The 19596-nt window shown below is 40.2% G+C and overlaps 1 protein-coding gene across 4 annotated transcripts in view; it reads left to right on the top strand.

Annotated features, from left to right (window-relative positions):
- RBM6 (RNA binding motif protein 6) overlaps window positions 1-19596 on the top strand; it is a 106444-nt gene that overhangs the window by 31214 nt on the left and 55634 nt on the right. For 2 of the 4 annotated variants that reach the window (XM_049861755.1, XM_049861756.1), the window contains exon 6: window positions 14322-14395. The exons of the other annotated variants lie outside the window; for them this stretch is intronic. In XM_049861755.1, the coding sequence (XP_049717712.1) occupies window positions 14322-14395 (74 nt within the window). The remainder of the gene's footprint in view (window positions 1-14321; window positions 14396-19596) is intronic. 4 annotated transcript variants of the gene reach the window in all.

Genomic DNA, 19596 nt, shown 5'->3' on the forward strand with positions numbered 1-19596 from the left:
AGATTTGATAGATACGGAGAAGGGAGTAAGAGGGTAATGATAAAGCATACAGGGCAAAATGTTATTAATAGGTGAATCTGGGTAAAGGGCATGTGAGTGTGTTCCTTGTACTATTATTCTTCTAACTTTTTTGTAATTTTGAAATTATTTCCAATGAAAAGTTGAGCAGCTGACATAAAGCTAAGGTATTGTATTTTTTTAAACAGTCGGCCAGAAAGCTTACAAGTTGAAGACCACAATGAATAGCTTTGGCCAGCAAGTACCCTGTTATAGAGCAGTGGTGCTCAAAGTAGTCCTGGACCAGCAGCATTGGCACCACCTGGGAATTTGTTAGAAATACAAATTCTTCCCCCCCCCGCCGCCCCCAACCTACAGAATCAAAAACTCTAGGGGTGGGTTCCAGGAGTCTGTGCTTTAACAAGTCCTGCAGATGATTCTGATGTGCCCTGAAATGTGAGGGCCGCTGCAGTACATTGTTCAGATGCCTTATTCTGGAACTTTTTTGCTCAGCTGGAAAGTGACTTAATAAGTAGAAAAAGCTAATGCTTGTGTGTCTTGAGAGCCCATGCCAAGCACATGCCTTGCCTATCATATCTCAGTTCCGCTGCTGTACATGGCAATGGCAGTAGCTGGAATGGTGTTATTTCATGTCCTTAGTTGTCCTTCTCTGCTTGTATAGTATACTTCTTCCAGAGATCTCAGAATGGTTGTGAATCTTCTCATTCTCAGTGTGTTTCTGTGAGATGTAAATGCAGACAAAATTGCTTTTGGTTTTTAGATAGACTTGCATGATATGTAGTACATAGCTTGCTGTGATTTTATTTTTTCCCCCAAAAGGGATTTATAGCATTTAGACAATTTAAGTAAAAATGATACAGCTTCTGGATTATGTTTCCTAATAAGTCTCAAACATTGGAAGTTATTCTGTAGTAACTGAAGTACTACAGAATTATTTCAGTACTTTTTCATTAACTAGCATCATAAAGAGGATTACTAAGGTGGTATTAGTAGACAGAAGCAATATTTTGCTTTGATTCTATCAGTGTTCACATGGTGAATGGGCACTGTGCAGCTTCTGTGGCACTGGGAAGAAAATTTCTTCTTAGGAAGTGAGTATTTGCAGATTACTTGATCGCCTACCCTAGCATTTGGGTATACTGATAGTGACATTGTGTCAGAGGCCCCATACTCTGCATTTCTTAAGGGTAAGAGGCTCATATCTTTTCATTATTCACAACTGAAATGGTCTGAGTTTTTTACCTCTGTGCTGATTAAACAAAAGTACCTTAAGAAGAAAAACTGAGAGAGAGTCTTTCAATTTAGGGGCAAAAATGCATTGTGTAATTGGAGAATTGACATTAATGACTCAAAACAGGCATAGTTTATGGCATCCCAAGTGGAGTAGCTAAGAATACAATAGCTTAACACTATTTGGAAAAAATAAAGTATAATTGGAAAATGTAAGTACACCTTTTTGCAGTGTTTTTTGGCATTTACAGAACAGATGCGTAAATATTTTTAGTTTCCTAGGAAAAACTGGCCATAGGCTGATTGGAAGATAACTCATTACTTGTCACCTCTTCTAAAACTGCAGAAGGTGCTGTTTTCAACCAAGAGTCTTATCAGGTTTGGTACCACATTTGGGGAGGATATTTACAGATGAGCCTTAAGGAAAGGTGGCTGAGCTTAAAAAAATAAGAATGTCTGGGAAGCCAAGAGGCATTTTTTAGGGCTGGGCGATTCTCATGGAGGCAGTGGATGGACCTGGTGGCTGAATGGAGACCAACACGCCCAGCGAAGAACCCCATGATGCGGTGCTGGAGGGATCAGGTGAGACTGGGGAGAAGTACTGGAATTAGGGTTAATTTTGATCACCTTTGGAATTACCTATGATTTGGCTTATTTACTTCCTTTTTAAAGTTTGCAACCCCAAAGATTTTGAGTAGAGGGTTAAAGAATATGGGTATTTTGTGACTCCCACCCTAATTTTAAGAAATTACCTCTCATATGAGAGTGCCTTGGTGTAGATGGTGAGAATGAAAAACTTGGCTAAGTACCTTGAGCAGAGACATGAGTGAGTTGCCTCTGGTCATGATATATTCGAACCTCGCTAGGTGGTGTGGCAGTTGCTGCAGAATAGGGGTTCACTGGACTCTTGGGTCCCTATAGACCCTGTGAGAGCAGTAAAGCACTAAGATATAGTGTCCAAGGGGAGTTGGAGGTTCAGTTGTGCCAGCTAGTGAGGGGAGGGACGGCCTAAGAGAGAACAAGTATCTTTCCAGAGCTTGCTGCTGCCTTTAAAGGAGAATGTCAGTACTGTCTTGAAAAGCAAGGCTTTAGGATTATTGATTTAACTTAACTCAAATAGCTCCCCCCCCACCCCCCCTTTGGGGTAGTTAGCCTTTCTGATACTTGAGATGAAACTCACTTTCTGTACTGGGAGTTTGACTTTTTCGTCAGTTTGATACTTTTTGTTGAAACCCCTTAAGTTAGCAAGAATGGCTAGTGGTAGTTTGCAGTGAACAGCTTCTGTCAACAAGTACTCTATAGAGCAGTGGTTCTCACTGATAGAGAACTTTTAATATCATCATTGACTTTTGTTGGACTATGTGCATGCTGCCTTTCCATGGGGATTTTGGATATAGAGTCCCATTCTGGATCTGAGAATGGGACATCTTTACAACCCAGGGGCATCACTATTCAGAAATGAGGACCACCAGCTTGGAAGATTTTAGTTAGTATACTATATAGCCTTGGGGGATCCCTGCCCAAACCATACATAAGATCCAGAGGTAGGACAGATAGCCATTTTGAGAATATAGCATGACAATGATGAATAAATGTTGAATAATATGTTTTTCTATTAAAATTCTTAAATTATAGACTGTTTTGGAGGATGGGATGTTTTTCTGAGTAGGAGTTCCAATGTCTCATGCATTTGATTTGAGTGTGAGTAGAGGGTTTTAGAAAAGGGACTGTCTTGTACCTTGGTATGCCCCCCTCAACATTCTTCCTTTTTCCTGTAACTTGTTGCCGTCAAGTCAATTCTGACTCATAGCAACCCTAAAGGACAGAGTAGAACTACCCCGTAGGGTTTCCAGTGAGTGGCTGGTGGGTTCCAACTCTTGACCTTTATCTACAAGAATATCCCCCGAAGTTGCAGGGAATAATTCATGTTTTATTATAGTAGTCTTGGATGGACTGTCTTAAAATACTGCTCTATTTCTGATTGCTTTGCTTGCCTTTTAGAGGGACAGAGAGGAAATGCTTAAATTCAAGAAGTCTTTTGGCCTGCAGCGGAGGATACTTCTTTCCCAGGGCCTTTCTAACATTTTGTACCATATGATGATAATCTAGGTTCTTAGAGAAGGTGGGGGGCGTGATGATAGGAAGCAGGAGCATACTAAATTTGGGTGGGTTTTTTTCCCCTCAGGTAAAATTCAACACCCATGGGCTAACCTCTTGAAGTCTAGATTTGGGGCTACACCACAGAATGTGGTACTGACCCTAAGAAACATGATTAGGGATAGGCTTCAACAGGGCTCAGGTCATGGCGAGGCATAACAGAGATGTTTTGGGACAAGATTTTGCCCCTTGTCCAGACAGAAATGTAGCAGGGAATCTCATTAAATGTAATAGTGTTTCCTGGGAGAAAAGGACTAAGTTCAGCCAACTGCCAAGGGTGCATGGTCACAGTGAAAGATGGACTGTGGGTGTTATTTAAAACAAATTCTAAGGGAAAAATTGTGTGGGTCAGCCTTACTGTTGAGGAAGACATGGCCTCGGGCATGAGAACCTTGGCAGTTGATAAAGCCAGGAGAGCACTTAAAGAAGTTTCCCTATTTTGTATCTTCTGGAATATGAATTTTGGGACATACGCAGGTTATATCCTCTTCTCCAGAACGAGTTAGCAGGAATGGGTGTTGGACTTTATCAAATGCCATTTCAGCGTCGACTGAAATGATGTTATGATTCTTTTGTTTCATTTATGTGGTAATTGCCCAAGAATGATTCAGTTGAGATGGGGTTTGCCTCTCTGAGATTGGGGAAGGTATTTGAACTCTTGTTTATAGCCCTCTTGTCAGTTCCACTGCCTTGTTGAGTTCCTTGCCCTTCTCTTGGCTTCGGTAGTTCTCTCTTGTCCCTTTTGTCAGATACTCAGGTGACTGTGGTTGAGTCTAGGTTTGATAAAGCTGCATGGAGCTTTCTGTACCTTTTGGTGGTTAGAAGAATTCACTGAAGAGTTTCCTCTGCTGGAGTAGCAAGAAGAAAAGAAAAGGGTCATTAATCAGTCTGTAGAGTATAGGGGCCTGCTTGACTCCCATCTTCAGTTCAGGGAGGTGAAGTCCTTTATGTAATTACCTTAAATGGCCAAAAGAGAGAGGCCATCCATTAAAAACTATTTGCAGGATTTAAAAAATACGATGGCTTCTTTCTTTACCCTTTTGTTTGTACCAGAACATCTGATTTGTGCTCAGTCTTTTTAGCTTACATTCCCTACCCTTAGAATGTCAACTAAAACAATTTTTACCTGCTTCTGTGGTTCTTGCTTAGGTTATCGCTTTAGTCTTCTACCTGATTTAAATATAAGTCTAATTGGAATTATCGTGGTGATGGTTGCACTACTTTGCGAGCATACTAAAAAACCCACTGAATTGTGTACTTTAAAAGAGTGAGTTTTATGGTATTTGAGCTATATCTTAAAAAAAATAAGCCTTGAAAATTGGTTGACATGTCATATAAAGATTGAATATAGATAATGTTCACAGAGGTTTAGCACAGATGTTAATGGCCTTCTGATCTGTGCTTACACCTTCCTGGTAGAGTTCATAATTGATTGTTCCTAGTCTCAGTTCATTATGCTATGCACAGAAAACGTTGTTATATTTTTATCTTTTTAATAAAATAGCAATCCATAACCTTGAAAAACTTCTGATTCATTCTTTGGCGTTACCTGCCAAATACGTTCCATTCTGATTAGTTTATGATTCTATGATTAAAACTATGGGCCAGTGTTACTGTTTATTGATTGATTCATTCAGTCAATATCTTTGTAGTATTGAGATGCTAGAGATATGTTGGTAAACATGAGTGACGTAACCTTTGCCCGTCTTAGGGGTTCAGTTTTTGTGGAAAATGGTTGTCTGGGATGAGTGTTCTGTATTGCTCTTCTGAACAGGCAGCAATGTCTTGTAATTTCATTTTTTTAAAGGCACCTGGGAATTCTCATACTTCATGAATTTTTGGGGGGTAAAATTTTGAAGAACTTGACTACTCTGGATAACCGTTGACGAAAAGTGTTTGGTCGTTTCTAATCCTAAGGTCACTAAAAAAAAAAAAAAGGTCACTAGAGAATGGCAAATAGTAGGAGACAGCCAAATTAAAAGAAAATAACACATAAATGAATGTTTGGAAGTAGTCATCGGTCAAAGATCAGCAAATAATTGTTTTTCATGTTCCCTGAGTTTCAGAGAGATAAAATAAAAGAAGCTGTGCATCTCAGGTGTGCTATAGGAAGAAGTACAACTAGAGTGCTCCTTAGAAGCAAGGATGGCAAGACTCCGTCTCACATACTTTAGACATGTTGTCAGAGGGATCAGTCCTCGAGAAGGACATCATGCTTGGTAAAGTAGAGGGTCAGTGAAAAAGAGGAAGACCCTCAATGAGATGGATTGACAAAGTGGCTGCAACAGTGGGCTTAAGCATAACAACGATTGTGAGAATGGTGCAGGACCGGGCAGTGTTTCGTTCTGTTGTATATAGGGTCACTGTGAGTTGAAACTGACTTGATGACGCCCAAGAACAACCACCTAGGAAAAAATAGGGAAGACATAATGAAAAATGCATATAGATGGATCTAGCTTATTTCGTGTGTGCTTTGGAAGAAGGGCCATTGTGCTACTGTTCCAGTGCATACTTTAAAACAAGAATAATTTCAGCCTCTAAAATGCAGTTGGGTTGCAAGAATTTGTAAATTTTCAGAGAGGAGCTATTTCGTTCAGTCTTGCTGGAGTGTGTGGTAGACCTTGGAAGATCTTGAAAGGTTTTTGTTGTTTCAGTGTTGGAGAAGGCTCCGTATCATTTCTTCTTCCTCAAAGAGGGCGCCTTTCCCTTCAGATGAATTTTAACATGACCAAGAGCACTTTGAGGTGTTTAGAGCAATCTGAAACCTGATTTCCAAACCATCTCAAAATGTACGTCCGTAATAACCAGGGCAAGGAAGAACGGCTGCGATATTTCATTTGTAGAACTTAGTTTTGACCCAATCGAAAGAATGTTAGTTTTTGTTGTGGGATTTCCTGTTCTTTTGACTGTGTCGGGCCTACTGCTAATTTTTTTTTTTTTTAAATCATTTTTTACACTACATTGGGCATGGAATGAAAAAAAAAGATATTCATTGGCTTGATCTATATCTTCAGTGGTTCATTCAGTTGCTTAAGGAGGGAGGCGGGGAGCAGGGAAACCAAAGTAAATAAAACAAAATATTCCTTTTGTCCTGTGTTTAGTTTGAATGCCCACAGGTGCTCTTGCATTTATCAGAAGTGAACGTTGATTGTCATAGTTGTCAAGTGCATGTTAGAAAATTTTCAGGTACAGGAGCTAGGGAAAGGGCAACGGAGTAGCACTTACAGCTATGATGAGAGAAGGCGACTAGATGAAGTCATTTTAAAAAAATGAATCAAGTGTCCCTTAATGATAGTGACAGGGTACGAAAATCATAGCATAAGCTTTGTGGTTTTTTTCTAGTAACCTATCAACTAGATTTGTGCCACAGACCTTAAACGATTCCCTGCCTTTGTCTCGAAGCCAAAGAATATTAGCCAGGTTATCTTACATCATCCTCCAGGCTACAGAAATTTCTGGCAGTGATGGTATTGTGTGAATTTGTGGTCAGATCATATTTGTTTAAGTATAGGCATATGCTTCTTTAACTCAAACATTGGATGAGTAGAACCTTCGAGAAATTTTCCCCATAAAGGTACCAACTGACTTCATTTTAATTTCTACAATGGTGTTATGTTGAAGGAGTAGAGTTTTTGATTCAGTTGTTCATATTGTTATGACTAATTAAAAATTCTATATCAGAAATTTTAGAAATTTCTTTTTAGCTTTTGGATTAACACGGAACCTTAGAAAGTGCTCACCTTGTTTGTCAGACAATGAACACGTTTGACAAATGTACAAGTGTATCTGATGAAATGAATTTTTTTTTGTGGTGGGGAACCTTAACAGAGGATAGGCCTGTATTTTAAAATGGCTACCTGCAAAACAAGTGTTGAGGAGCACCCCACCTTGCCTTTTTTTTTTTTTTTTTTTGGCACTCTTTGCACGAGGGTCAAGGCAACGGGAAAAAAATGTTCCTGGGCCGTATTTTTCTTTCCAGTCAAAATGAAAATAGTTCTGTGACCTATAGGGCAGGTATTCTTAGTATACAGTAGAAGTCAGTGAATGAATTTATGCTGCTAAAATGTTGATACTGGGGCAAGTAAGCACAGAGGTGCTGTGCTTATCTCATTTTCCCCTTGAAACCATCCTAGAAAAGATTTGCCATCATTGCTAGTTTGCATACAGGATAATCCAGGCCCAGAAGGAAGTGGCTTGCCTGAGAACACCTGGTGAGGTAGGTGAGCTAGCTATAGCTTATGCATATAAAGAGAACTACAGAAGTTACAGACCCCTGGTGGCACAGTGGTTAAGAGCTTGACTGGTAACTAAAAAGGTCAGCAGTTTGAATTCACCAGCCACTCCTTGGAAAATCTATGGGGCAGTTCTGTTTTGTTCTGTAGGGTTGTTATGAGTCAAAATCAACTCGAAGGCAATGGATTTGAGTTTTTTTTCATATAGAAGTTACTGGTCTTATATGCTGTAGATGTGAACATACTCATTTCATTTGATGTGACATTGACTGAGCACCATCATGGCCAGATATTATGCTAGGGTTAGGGATACAGAAATGGAAAAAAAAAAAAAGACACCTCTCACCACACATGCTCCTAATCTGGGACTCCTGTTGTTTTAGGATCACCTCTCTGTATGGGCAACTTGCTGTAGCTTTGGTGCTGCTCTTGTCCTGGACGATCCCTTCTGTCACTCCCAAGCCTCCTTTCCTGCCAGACTGGAATGTTCTTGCCTGGGCAAAGCAGATCTGCACGGGCTCTTCTCTTACTCCTGATAGTTGCACTGTGGGGTTCGTTTTGTTTTGAACCTAATCCCTTTGTATTATTTGAACAAAAATTGAATTAGATTGCTACCTCTGTAAAGAGTAACTACTCCCTTTTGCAACTTACATAGCACCTGAGGTGGTCAGTATCTGTCAGTATGTGTCATGATTCTTCCTTAGACTGAATTCTGAGGGAAGAACAGTGCCTTATACTGCTCAGATAGCACTGCTAATGCTAGTGGAATTGAAGTGAATTGAAGTTTCCTAATAAATGTTATCCTGGGTCCAGAAAACCATCATAAAGTGACCCTGGAATTGGATTTGGACTTTCAAAACTACTTGAAAATTTAACCCCCCTTCAAAAAAAAAAAAAAAAAAACTGGTTGGCACAGATAGAGAACTAATTAAAATAGAATAGCGTGCAATTTTCCAAGTAATTGTCATACGGCTTCCTTGATTCATCTGTTTTACCATAAGCTGTTTTCATCGTTGGCTGCTGTTGAGTTGGCCCTGGATTCATGGTAACTCCTTTTGCAGTAGAACCAAACACTGCCCAGCCCTTCACCATCCCCATTGTCAGTTGTGGATCAGACCATTGTGATCTATAGGGCTTTCATTGGCTGGTCTTCAGCAGTAGATCACCAGGCCTTTCTTCCTAATCTTAGTTTGCAAACTCTGCCAAAAGCTTTACAGCATTGTAGCAACAGGCAGGCCGCCACTGACAGACAGGTGGTGGCTGTTCATGAGGTGCACTGACTGGGAATTGAACCCACGTCTCCCACATGGAAGGCAAGAATTCTACCAGTAAACCGCAAAAACTAGCAGACCTTATATGCTTAGTAGGAGGGGTAGAGAATTGAAAGTGCTTATAAGGTGTCAAAGTGATGTATTTCATGTGGGCCAGTTCATCCTTTCCGGACAGTAGTCGGTGTATAAATCAGATATTTTCCTAATAGAAGCTGCCAATGTGTATTCATTTGAGGTTTTAACAGAGCAAGTACCTATTGGAAATCTTGCACACAGACCTCATTTGTTCATTTCCATTGATAGAAATTCAGATGCCTGCATCAATTCTGTTTTTGGTTTTTGCTAAAATCTCTAACTTGATGTTAATATTTTACTTTTTTAAAAACCTCTGTCTCCACTCATGGAATTAGGAAAACAGGACCTATAGAATGAAACCCTCTTGAATCTCTCTTAAGACTTTTCATGGTGCTTTTTATATTCGTAATGCTTTGTTCCTGCAGAAATAGTACTCTTTGTTTACAGAGAAAAAAGCTGTGTTTTCTTTTCCTTCAAAAATACCCAGTAAAATAAAGAAGCCCTTCCCCCTCCGCCCCTTCTGTGTCCTTTAAAACCCTGATCCCCATTTGCATTTTGTAGTGTGTATATTCTGGGCTTTTTCAAAGTCAGCCAATACTTACCTGGTAGGAAATTCAGCAGAACTTTTTTATGTGTTATTTGGGCTTTTCTAGATTAGTTTGAAAGTAGGGCTGCCCATCTTATTTGCCTAAATATTGCTGTGTAATTGCTACAAAAGCTGGGCCTGGTGTGGACTAACAATTGACTTGAACGATCTGGGGCCATGTTTGTTTGTCAGCTTGTCATCACTGTCAGCTTGTAGAGTTTGTAGGGGTAGAGGCTGAAGAGTTAGTTCTGGGATTGGGTATTATCCATAGGACTTCGTTTTCTATACCTTATTCCCCCTTAAGCACCTGGTTAGCTTCCATCACAGATGCCGTTTAGGAGAAAGGACCAACACATGGTTAGTGAAGATGGAGAAGAAATTTTAATGTTACCTTTATAGATTTTTCTTCCCTTGCTCTATTCTCATCCTTCTCAGCTACCTAAAAATGTTTAAGGACCACTCACATTTCTATGACAGATTTATATATTACAGTTAGAAAATGGAGTTAGGTATACTTTTGATAGTGATATGAATAAGTTACAAAGACCAATCTGCCTACCAGGCTTCTTCCCAGCAAATGTACAGAGCAGGAAATGGTGTTATATAGACTTTTTGTTCATCTGTTTGGGTAAGGATCTGCTAAACCCTTACCTAAGGTAAAAACTGAGTTTATCGTCTTAATGATTTCATAAAGCCAAAAAAGAAAAAAAAAAAAAAAAACAAAGGCGTTGTCATAAAGTCAACTCTGACTCATAGCGACTGTATAGGACAGAATAGAACCGCCCCATAGGGTTTCCAAAGAGCGCCCGGTGGATTCAAACTGCCCACCTTTATGGTTGGCAGTTGTAGCTCTTAACCACTGTGCCGGCAGGGTTTCCAGTGATTTCATATGGTTCCTAGCAATTCTGAACACAAGGTTGGTTGTCCATTTTCAGAACGTTTGGGTCTGGTGGACTGTCTTCTATGCCTACTAGCACTTTTTCTCTGAATTATGAAATTACATTTGGGAAATAAATTAAAAATCCTCGATTATCCCATTATAGTAATACAACCACTGTAATCATTTTTGCATACAGTTGTGTTGCATTACGTGCATTTCAGAGTTCTGAATACTCACCTGTACTTGCTTGACCCTCCGCCATCCCACATCCTGTTTTCCCTCTCACGGAGTGAGCTTGGAAGACGAGGATGTGACTGCTGCGGCTTCTGTTTCTGAGCTTCTGTAAGGGTGAGCATCCACTGTGGTGGCTGTGATCCTAGTGTTTAAGGTGATTTTTTTTTTTTTTCACACATTGTGGCCCTAAAATGCAAGCGAACCTCTTCGTCTGGTGTCAGTCAAAGAAAAGTGATCTGTTGCAATGCGAGAGGAAAAACTGCCTGTGTTGGACTTACCTATGTTAAGAGATGGTAGGTTGTTCTTCACCTTGGGGTCTTCAAGTGTGATTTTGACAATGCGTGATTTTCATCTCACATGCTGAGTTTTGTCTCTAACCTCTGAGTTAGATGTGACGTCACTGAATTTAATTCCAGTCCTTTTTCCTGTATGCATTTTACATAATTGTCTTCAAGGCTATGTTTATTTTTAAAGCTTTAAAATATACTGTATCAAGTATCTTTCCATATTGCTCCATAATTTTTTATAACCATCCTTTACTACAAGACTTTTTAGTTATTGTCTTTTCAGAAGAATTTTTTTAGCCGGTATAGTCAGCCCAAACAGTAAATGCTTTCTAACTTGCCTGCTTGGACCCACTCGTAATGGTTTTGCCATGGGTATTTTAGAATAGGAAATATTTAGAACTGTCATGCTACTAATTTCAATACTTCTTAACTATAGACGTGTTTTTGGCTGTACTCAGGCTTGTGAGACCCAATTACATAGTAATTGGGCTCTGTTGAGTGTGGAATTCAGACTACTTAAATGAGCCCAAGATCTTGGTAAATGGGGAGAAGGCTGTACAGCGTAGTCGTTAGTAGCATTAATTTGGATCTGGACTGCCTGGGTTTGAAGTCTAGTTTTGCTACTTACCGTTGAGGTGACTTTGAACAAATTAGTTATTCTTTCTTTGCCTGCTTCACTATGGGTAAAATGGGGTTAATAGTATGTACCTCATGAGGTGGTTTTGAGGATTAAATTAACATATGTATTTAAAATAAAGCCTCATACCAGCAACTGCTATATAAATGTTACTTAGCATCATTAATATTGTATGTTGGCCATTACTGAAAATCCTTACTGTAAACCATGAGTTTCGAACACACAGAATGCCTGGGATCAAGATTGGGTCCTTTAAAAAAAAAACTTTTGGGCATTAGAATTTAACCTTAAATTTCTGTTCTTGTTTGATAACTAAGTTCCAGGCAAAAGAAATTTGAGTGTTCAGCTTGTGAGCTTCATATTGAATCGGAAGCGCCTTGTTAACATATAGTACTGCAGAGTTGATGTACAGAGATGCTGTCAAATGCTCTTAATGTTTTCTGTAGACTGTATCCTTTCCCTTCCGGTGCGTTTAGTATCAAAGTCTGTCCTTGAGCGAAGTATGAGTGTTATCGTGAATCTTCTCCACCTCTGTCCATAGATTCTGTAGGTTCCTCTGAGCCACTGTAGGTACTTCTTTAAGCACAGAAAGGAAATTCAGGGCTTTGCCACCTTGGTATTAGTTCCCTGTATTTTTCATTTGGCAACTATGGAGAGGGTTTCTTTCCACACACCTGGACATTCCTTTGAGATAGTTGGCCCATTGCTCTGGGCTAGCCCTTTCTGATTGTGCACATGTATTTGAGTATTTGCAGTAGATATTTGGTGATGAAAGGCATATTAGTTGCTTCTGCTGTTCTACAGTGTTTGCCAAGAACATTCTGAGTGGTTTATAAAATTTATGTATCAGATGTTCAGAGTTGATACAAGAAAATTCACTTGAAAGCAGTTAGTGGCAAAACAGTTTCCATTGTTAGTAGGGTATATACAAATAAGTATGCCGTCTCTCTAATGTAGTTTTAATTTTTCAAATAGACTGATCCTGTGGTAAATTTAAACAGAAGTTGGAGGAATTACTTTTAATCCATGCTGGTCAGAGTTGTGAAACTAGGATAGAAAATTGGTCAGCCTAAGGTGGTGCTGAGATTTCTAGTGGCCTTCATTTCTTTTCCCCAATCAGTTCCTAAGACTCAAAGTAAGGATCAGCGTATATAATTGTAACATTCCGTAAGGAATTTAAGAGTATTTAACAGGTCTTAAAGTCAAAGATTACGATGTAATAAGGACATTTCAGACCATTCATTTCATGTGAGCAAGAAATCCAGCCTATTCACCAACTTTTTTTTTTTAAGTTTATGTTTTTTATTGCTGTGTTTTTAGTTTTTTGGGGAGGGGCTTTGATGTCTTAAGGGAGCCCTGCTGGCACAGTGGTAAAGCACTTGGCTGCTAACCAGAAGGTTGGTGGTTCAAACCCACCAGCCACTTTGTGGGAGAAAGATGTGACAGCCTGCTTCCATAAAGATTTATAGCCTTGGAAACCCTATGGGGCAGTTCTACTCTGCCCTATAGGGTCGCTATGACTTGGAATTGACTCAGTGGCAATGGATTTGGTGTTTGTTTGTTTTTGATACCTTGATTGAGTGATTCCAGTTTCCTATTTTATGTACTTTGTGCTCAGAATTGTCATAGGTTTTGTGTTGTTTCTCTTTCCCTAAGTTTTGGACGAATCACACTTTTTTTCTTGTTTTTCGTTTGCACAGTGTCACTCTTAGTAAGGTTCTTTATCCTATGAGGCAGTGGAGAAAGGATGGAAGCCACTTGTGCAGCATTGCATTGACAAGTCTGATTTTGTAGTAGTGTAGGGGCAGTATCAGGGAAATTATAGGATGGGTTAGTGTCGGAGTTCAGCAGGCTATAAATTCCATGACCTCCCGTTCTCATGGGTTGTGAGAGCTGCAGCCTGTGCTGCAAATGACATTGCTTGGGAGAGAGGTGAAGGTATTTTATAACTCTAATGGTATGTACAGTTTTTGAATGTGGGTTCATTGCTAACAACTGCTGTATCCCAGCCTACCCCGCCACCAGTCCTTGTGCATAAGCACAATTTTGGACCCAAATATTTGTACTTAATCATGCTTTTACACCTTCTTCCTTTCATAAAGATTTTAGCTGGCTTATGACTTGAGTTGAAATGAGGAAAAAAAGAGGAGACCTGAAATGGTCTGTCCCCTGCCAACCAGAAGCCTCCTGTGGTATCCAAACAGAATAGTTGCCTCAGTGTATCAGCACTTCTGTCTTTGAAGGTGGTTTCTGCTTAAAAAGTGGTGACTCTGTTAGCATAGCTTTGGGATAAATTGTTTCTCCCTCTTCTCTCAGGATATGCTTTTTTCCAGATACTTTCCTGCTCTTATTGACTCTGTTTTTCCAGAAGATTCAGCCCATGATTAAAATGTTTTGGGTCCCCACTTGAACTTTCTGTGGGATTACTCAATTCTGGGCCACCCTCGCTGGATCATCAGTGCTAAAAGAGGGCAAAGGATCTTCCTGGTTTATAGAAAAAGTCATTTTGGAATAAATCTCAAAGTCCAGAAACATCCAGACTTTCTTCATTGTTTTTTTCTATTTGGGGTAGCAGCTTTGCCTAGTGTAGGGGAGGGAGGGGCTAGTTGGGAGGGCTTGTGTTTAAGGGGTTCAGAGGCAGGGGATTTAAGTGTATCTTTTGTGTTTGCAAGGCACTAACACCACTCCCGTCTGTATTTAAATGCTGTCCCCAGGTTACGACTATGGCTATGTCTGCGTGGAGTTTTCACTCTTGGAAGATGCCATCGGATGCATGGAGGCCAACCAGGTTGCTTTATACTTCGGTCAAATGATGCTGGAAGGATATTTTTTTTATGTATGGGGAGGGGAGGTTTCAAATGATATCACTTTGGAAAGGTAGGAGAAATCTGTCTTTGGAGCATACCACAGTCCAACCAAAAAGTGGTTGTGAGGAGAAACTTAAAAGAGGCTGGGAAGGTTTCTCTTATGGAAGGGTTAATGGGTACAGAGTGTATATTTAAAACTAGAGCCCAATTGCAGTTGGACTAGATTCCAAAGACAATAGATGGGAAAAAAATGACAGATCTGGAGTGCTTCCCTTGGGGATGCAAAGAATGATCTTTGACTGTGACCCAAGGAGCTGCCTGGCACAGGGATTCTAGCTTGATACTCACACCCAAACGTAGGTTGAAGACCACTGATGGCAACTCCCATGGCACTCAGGTCCTGCCTGTGTGTGCCACTTTCACAAGAGGGCCATGAGGGAGGAGAGAGATGCAGATTGCTTGTGTCTATTGCATTTATTATTGTTCTTTGCCAATTGGAGTTGTGTACTCAAGTCCTTGGCTGCATATAGTCAGTGCTGGTGAATCTGAATCTCTTCTTATGTTTGAACCATCTAGAGGTATTCAGCTTGCCACTAGTCCTCTCATCTGGGTCTTTTATTAAACCCTGCCTGGTAGTTGCGGGAGAAGAATTACTAAATGGATAGAATCCTTCTTGTCGTGGTGTTCCCATTGAAAAATTAGTTTTCTCTCTGTTGCTTTCATTTCTCTATCTGTAAGGTAGAAAAGGAAGCTTAGTGATATAGTTGCATTTTTATGTATCTACTGCCTGTACTTAACAGTGTGAATGCAGTGAGCCAGAGTCTCAAAAGAAGGCTCTGCCAGAGAAGAGCAGTATTACTTGAAAACTCTTCCTCTTCTGTAGCTTAATGCCCTTTTCTATCCTTTGGCTATGTTCTCCCCTTATGGGCATGGAGATGACATGCTGTCAGTGTGTTGGGAGCAAGCACTAATTAGAGGAAACTTTGATGAATCCATAGCTATTGTTGGTATTATAAACACTGCCATGTCCTCAGGGAGTGTTTGGGTTGGGACCACAGCCCTTTGATTTGGTGGGCTTCTCGTAGACTGATTTACGCAGTGTACACTGAGTCAGTCGTTTAACAAACACTAATTATGTGCCAGAAACTGTGCTGCCTGCCAACTTTGGAGAGAAGAATGAAGATCCCAATCTGTATGCCTGTAACTGATTCCATTCTGACAATCTGTCCTAATTTGAGAGTGTTCATTTAATTCTTAAGCATCTTGTTCTTATCAGTTAAAGGTCATTAAGGCCTATGCCACTTTACTAAATACTGTGAGTGGTGGAAACATAAATAGAAGAGCCAAACACCAGTACTACCTCTTAACTGCCCTTTCCCTCCACCCCAGTGAAAAATCTTGCCTAAAGTATCCCTCCCTCTAGAGAGTGGTCTTACAAAGAACTTTGGCAGCCTTCTTTAAAAGCAAGGCTATCCTTAGGCAGGTCTTCTCCTGGAGCCACATCTGGGCAAATGCTCATTTACTCAAGCAGTGGAGACAGAGTGACTTATAGACATTCCTGATGCGTGGTCCTTGCCCAGTGAATGGGACATGAGAACAAAGCAGAAACGGGGCCGGAATTCTTCCAGGTGTGAGATAGAGAGTTTTACAACAAGTAGCCATCCTCATGCATAGGGTACCATGTGGCACTCTCTGCAAGAGTACAAGTAAGAGACAGTCCCTACCTTCTAGGACTTTATAATCTCAGACCAAGAAAGATGACAGCTTATATGGTACTGATGGATCACATAGGGTGTTCTCTCAAATAAACGAGTTTTTGTCTGCCCTCATTTTCAGTGTCCCCTGGAGTTATTCCTTAATAAGACACCTTACATATCCTTATTCTTATTGAGTCAACCCCATTTTCTAGATTTTTATTCTCCCCCTGGCCATGGGACAGAGGGCACACTGCTAGCATTGCCATACAACAGAACCACTCTTGCAGAACTGCACAGACTTCGTGATCCATTAAGCATTCTCTTAATAATCTTTAGCACAACTCAGGGCATGTGTAAATCTTTTTGATGGGAAGAATTTTTGAGAATGGGGATCTCCAGGGAAATTGTTTTCTTTTGTAGTAAAATATGCACAAAATAATGTTGTTTTATCCAGTTTTAAGCATATAGTTGAGTGACATTAAGTACATTCGTAGTGTTGCGTAACTGTCACCATTTCCAGAATATTTTCATCATGTTAATCTGGGAAAATTTTTGTACTTTGATAGTATAGCATAGAAAAGAAGAGTGCAGATTCTGGCATCAGATGTTACTTCCTACCTGGATTACCTCTAGCAAGTTTTTTTTTTTTTTTTTTTTAACCTCCTTCAACCTCAGTTCCCTCTGTAAGAGGGATAATGCTGGTACCTTCTTCATGGGATTCTGGTGTGGATTCAGTGAGACTATTTATTCATGAGTACCTGCTGTGTGCCAGTATCTTTCTGGGTGCTGGGGATATAACAGCAGACAAAACAGATTGTATAACTTTTGTTTTAACGGGAAAAGACAGGTCAAAAGCAAGTAGAAAATTAAAAGTAATACAATATATTATAGTGCTAAATGCTGTAAAGAAAATGAAGCAAAGTATTGAGAGAATATGTGATGAGGGGCAGTTTTAGACAGGGTAGTTCGCAAAGCTTCTTGAGAAATGACAGTACATTTGAGCAGCGACTTTTGGTGAATAATATATGTACAACACTTGAAATTAAATGATTGTCTCCTCCCCCTCCACTGTGGCAAGTAATTTCCAGTCATAATTCTAGGAAAATAAATGTATTTTTACATCTGGAGTTTATGAAAACTACTTCTTTAAGGAAATGGATGTAGATCAAACTCCCTACTACAAAGTAGTTCAGAATCTTAGGAGAGACATAAGAACGTGAGGCAAGAAGCCCTGACTCCGCAGAGTAAATAAAGCAAGTTTTTGTGGAAGATGGTTGTCAGTCTATTCACCCATTTTCCTTCCCCTCCAAGTTTTCCTTTCACATTCTCCACATTCTTCAGGCCAAATTGGTACAGATTCCCAGTTGTCAGGATTTACTGGGCACCGTGGAGTTGAGTCTACATGATTGTGTGTATACGTATGAGGAGGTTTCTTTTGAATGCTTTTGGGTTGGTTTTTTTCATAACTCTTTGTTATCGTGACTCGTAATGTGTATATATCTTTATTATTGACTGATACTTGGAGGTCTAGTGGGAAGGGAATGAAAGAGCCTCCTGCTGGCTTGGTTCATTAAATATTGTGGGTCGTGTATGCTTTAGTGAGGTTGCTTGGGACAGTAACTGAGGCCCCTCCAGCCCTTTCCCAGCACCTGTTTGGAGGTATCAGTACTGAGCATTGTGGCCAGGGAGAACCATCAGGGCATCACTTAGCCAGCAGCTGTCTGTCTGGGGGAAGTATTTCCAACAGAGGCCTGTCAGATCATATGTACACCATCTCTGACCAGGAGAAGGGGACAGCCAGTGAATGGTGTGAAGCAGAGCCTTTCTTTGTACCCTAAAGTATTTCTAGTAGTGTTGTATGCCCTTGGCATTCTTCTTTGTTGTCCAGTCCTTGGGGATTGAAGGTGAATATCATCTCCTTTTCTCTGTGTGTGCCGTTGTACTGGGATTAGAAATGGTGAGAGAAATAGAAGTATTCTATTTTTTTTTTATTAGACTATCAATTCCTTTCAGTGGTTGCCCAGCTGTGAGTACTAGGCTGGCTCTCTCATGCTATTGCCATTCAGTCTGCAGGTATGAGGCATTTTATTTTCTCCTACTTCATTCTTAAATTTGCAGGGTTGCTGTTTGTTGCTTCCTCCTAATTGGCTAAGTATTCACTAAAATGCCCTCCTGAAAGATAGCTCTAGGAGAAGGATTCATTTCTCTGGAATTTTTACTCAGCTTGCTTGGCATCAGTGGTCTTCTTTAGCTAAGGCTGAGTTGATTGTGACAAAATCGGACTGACATTACAAAGTACAAAGAAAAGGATACTGTTAACACTTAACATGAAAATTCTTTCACACACTGGCTTTTAGCTGATATGGGGAATGCAGGCTGTGGAATATTCATGAAGTTTTATGAAGTGGTGTTTTTTGTGTTAGCAAAGTTAAGAGAGTTTGGATTATTGAAGATACCAGAATTGGCAGGATGTTTGTGAAGTTATGTGAAGGAAGCCAAATCTTAAGTGTGGTTTATCCTTGTGATTAAAATTGGAGCAATAGGGAAAACTTATGTTCTTGGGGATAGGAAGACTATTTGTGAGGCCATAGTGGAAAAACTGGATGAAGACCCAGTTTGTTGGAAACTTACTCAAGTTGGTAATAATGACATAAGGCTGTATGAAATACTTCAGTACTTAAGTTGTATGCATTCCAAGTAACAAAAACCAGTAATCTTTATAAATACGTACAAGGTTGTAGTGTTGCCTGAACAACACTTATTCCAAAATTACTTCACTGAGGAGAAGTGGCATCCTGGCCAGAGCTCACTTGTGTAACTTGTGGCTTGACTTATGCCATTCTTCTTGGAAACTTCCATTTCAGTACCTCTTTCTGATTGCTCTCAGTAGAGACATTGGTGGGAAACAAAGGAAAATGCATTAGAAAATGAGCGCTCGCAAAGGGCTATTGAAGATCTCACTCACGGGAGAGTTGGGATATTCAGGAGGATTGAAGATGATTTTAAGGACTGATGATTTGATTGTGCAGTTTAGTTATCCATCCAGCAAATGACTGTGCATGATGCAGTATAACATAGTTAAACTCAGGGCTCTGGAGGCAGTGCGCCTGGGGTTGCATCCCTGCTCTGTTACCACCTGCTAACTGTGTAACTTGGCCAAGAGGCTTAACCTCTCTGTGTCTGTGTCCTCACATACCTCTGGGGATTAAATTTAAAGTGGTTAGAACTGAGTCTAGCACACAATGAATGTTGAATATATGCTTGTTATTATCATGACATCTCACCTAACTGCAACAGAGTTTCAAGTTACAGCAACTCCGATCTTGGCTTCAGGGAGCATGCAGCTGAAAGAGGATTTGGTGGGAGTGTGTGGAGAGGGGTTGTATCGACAATACTTCTCATTTAAACTGTTGACTTGTACTGTCAGGGGACTGCTTTCAGGCCTCTTTAGGGATTTCTTTTGCCTTAGTCTACAAATCTTAACA

Source organism: Elephas maximus, chromosome 20 (assembly GCF_024166365.1).
Source record: "Elephas maximus indicus isolate mEleMax1 chromosome 20, mEleMax1 primary haplotype, whole genome shotgun sequence".
In the NCBI taxonomy this organism is placed as follows: Eukaryota; Metazoa; Chordata; class Mammalia; order Proboscidea; family Elephantidae; genus Elephas; species Elephas maximus.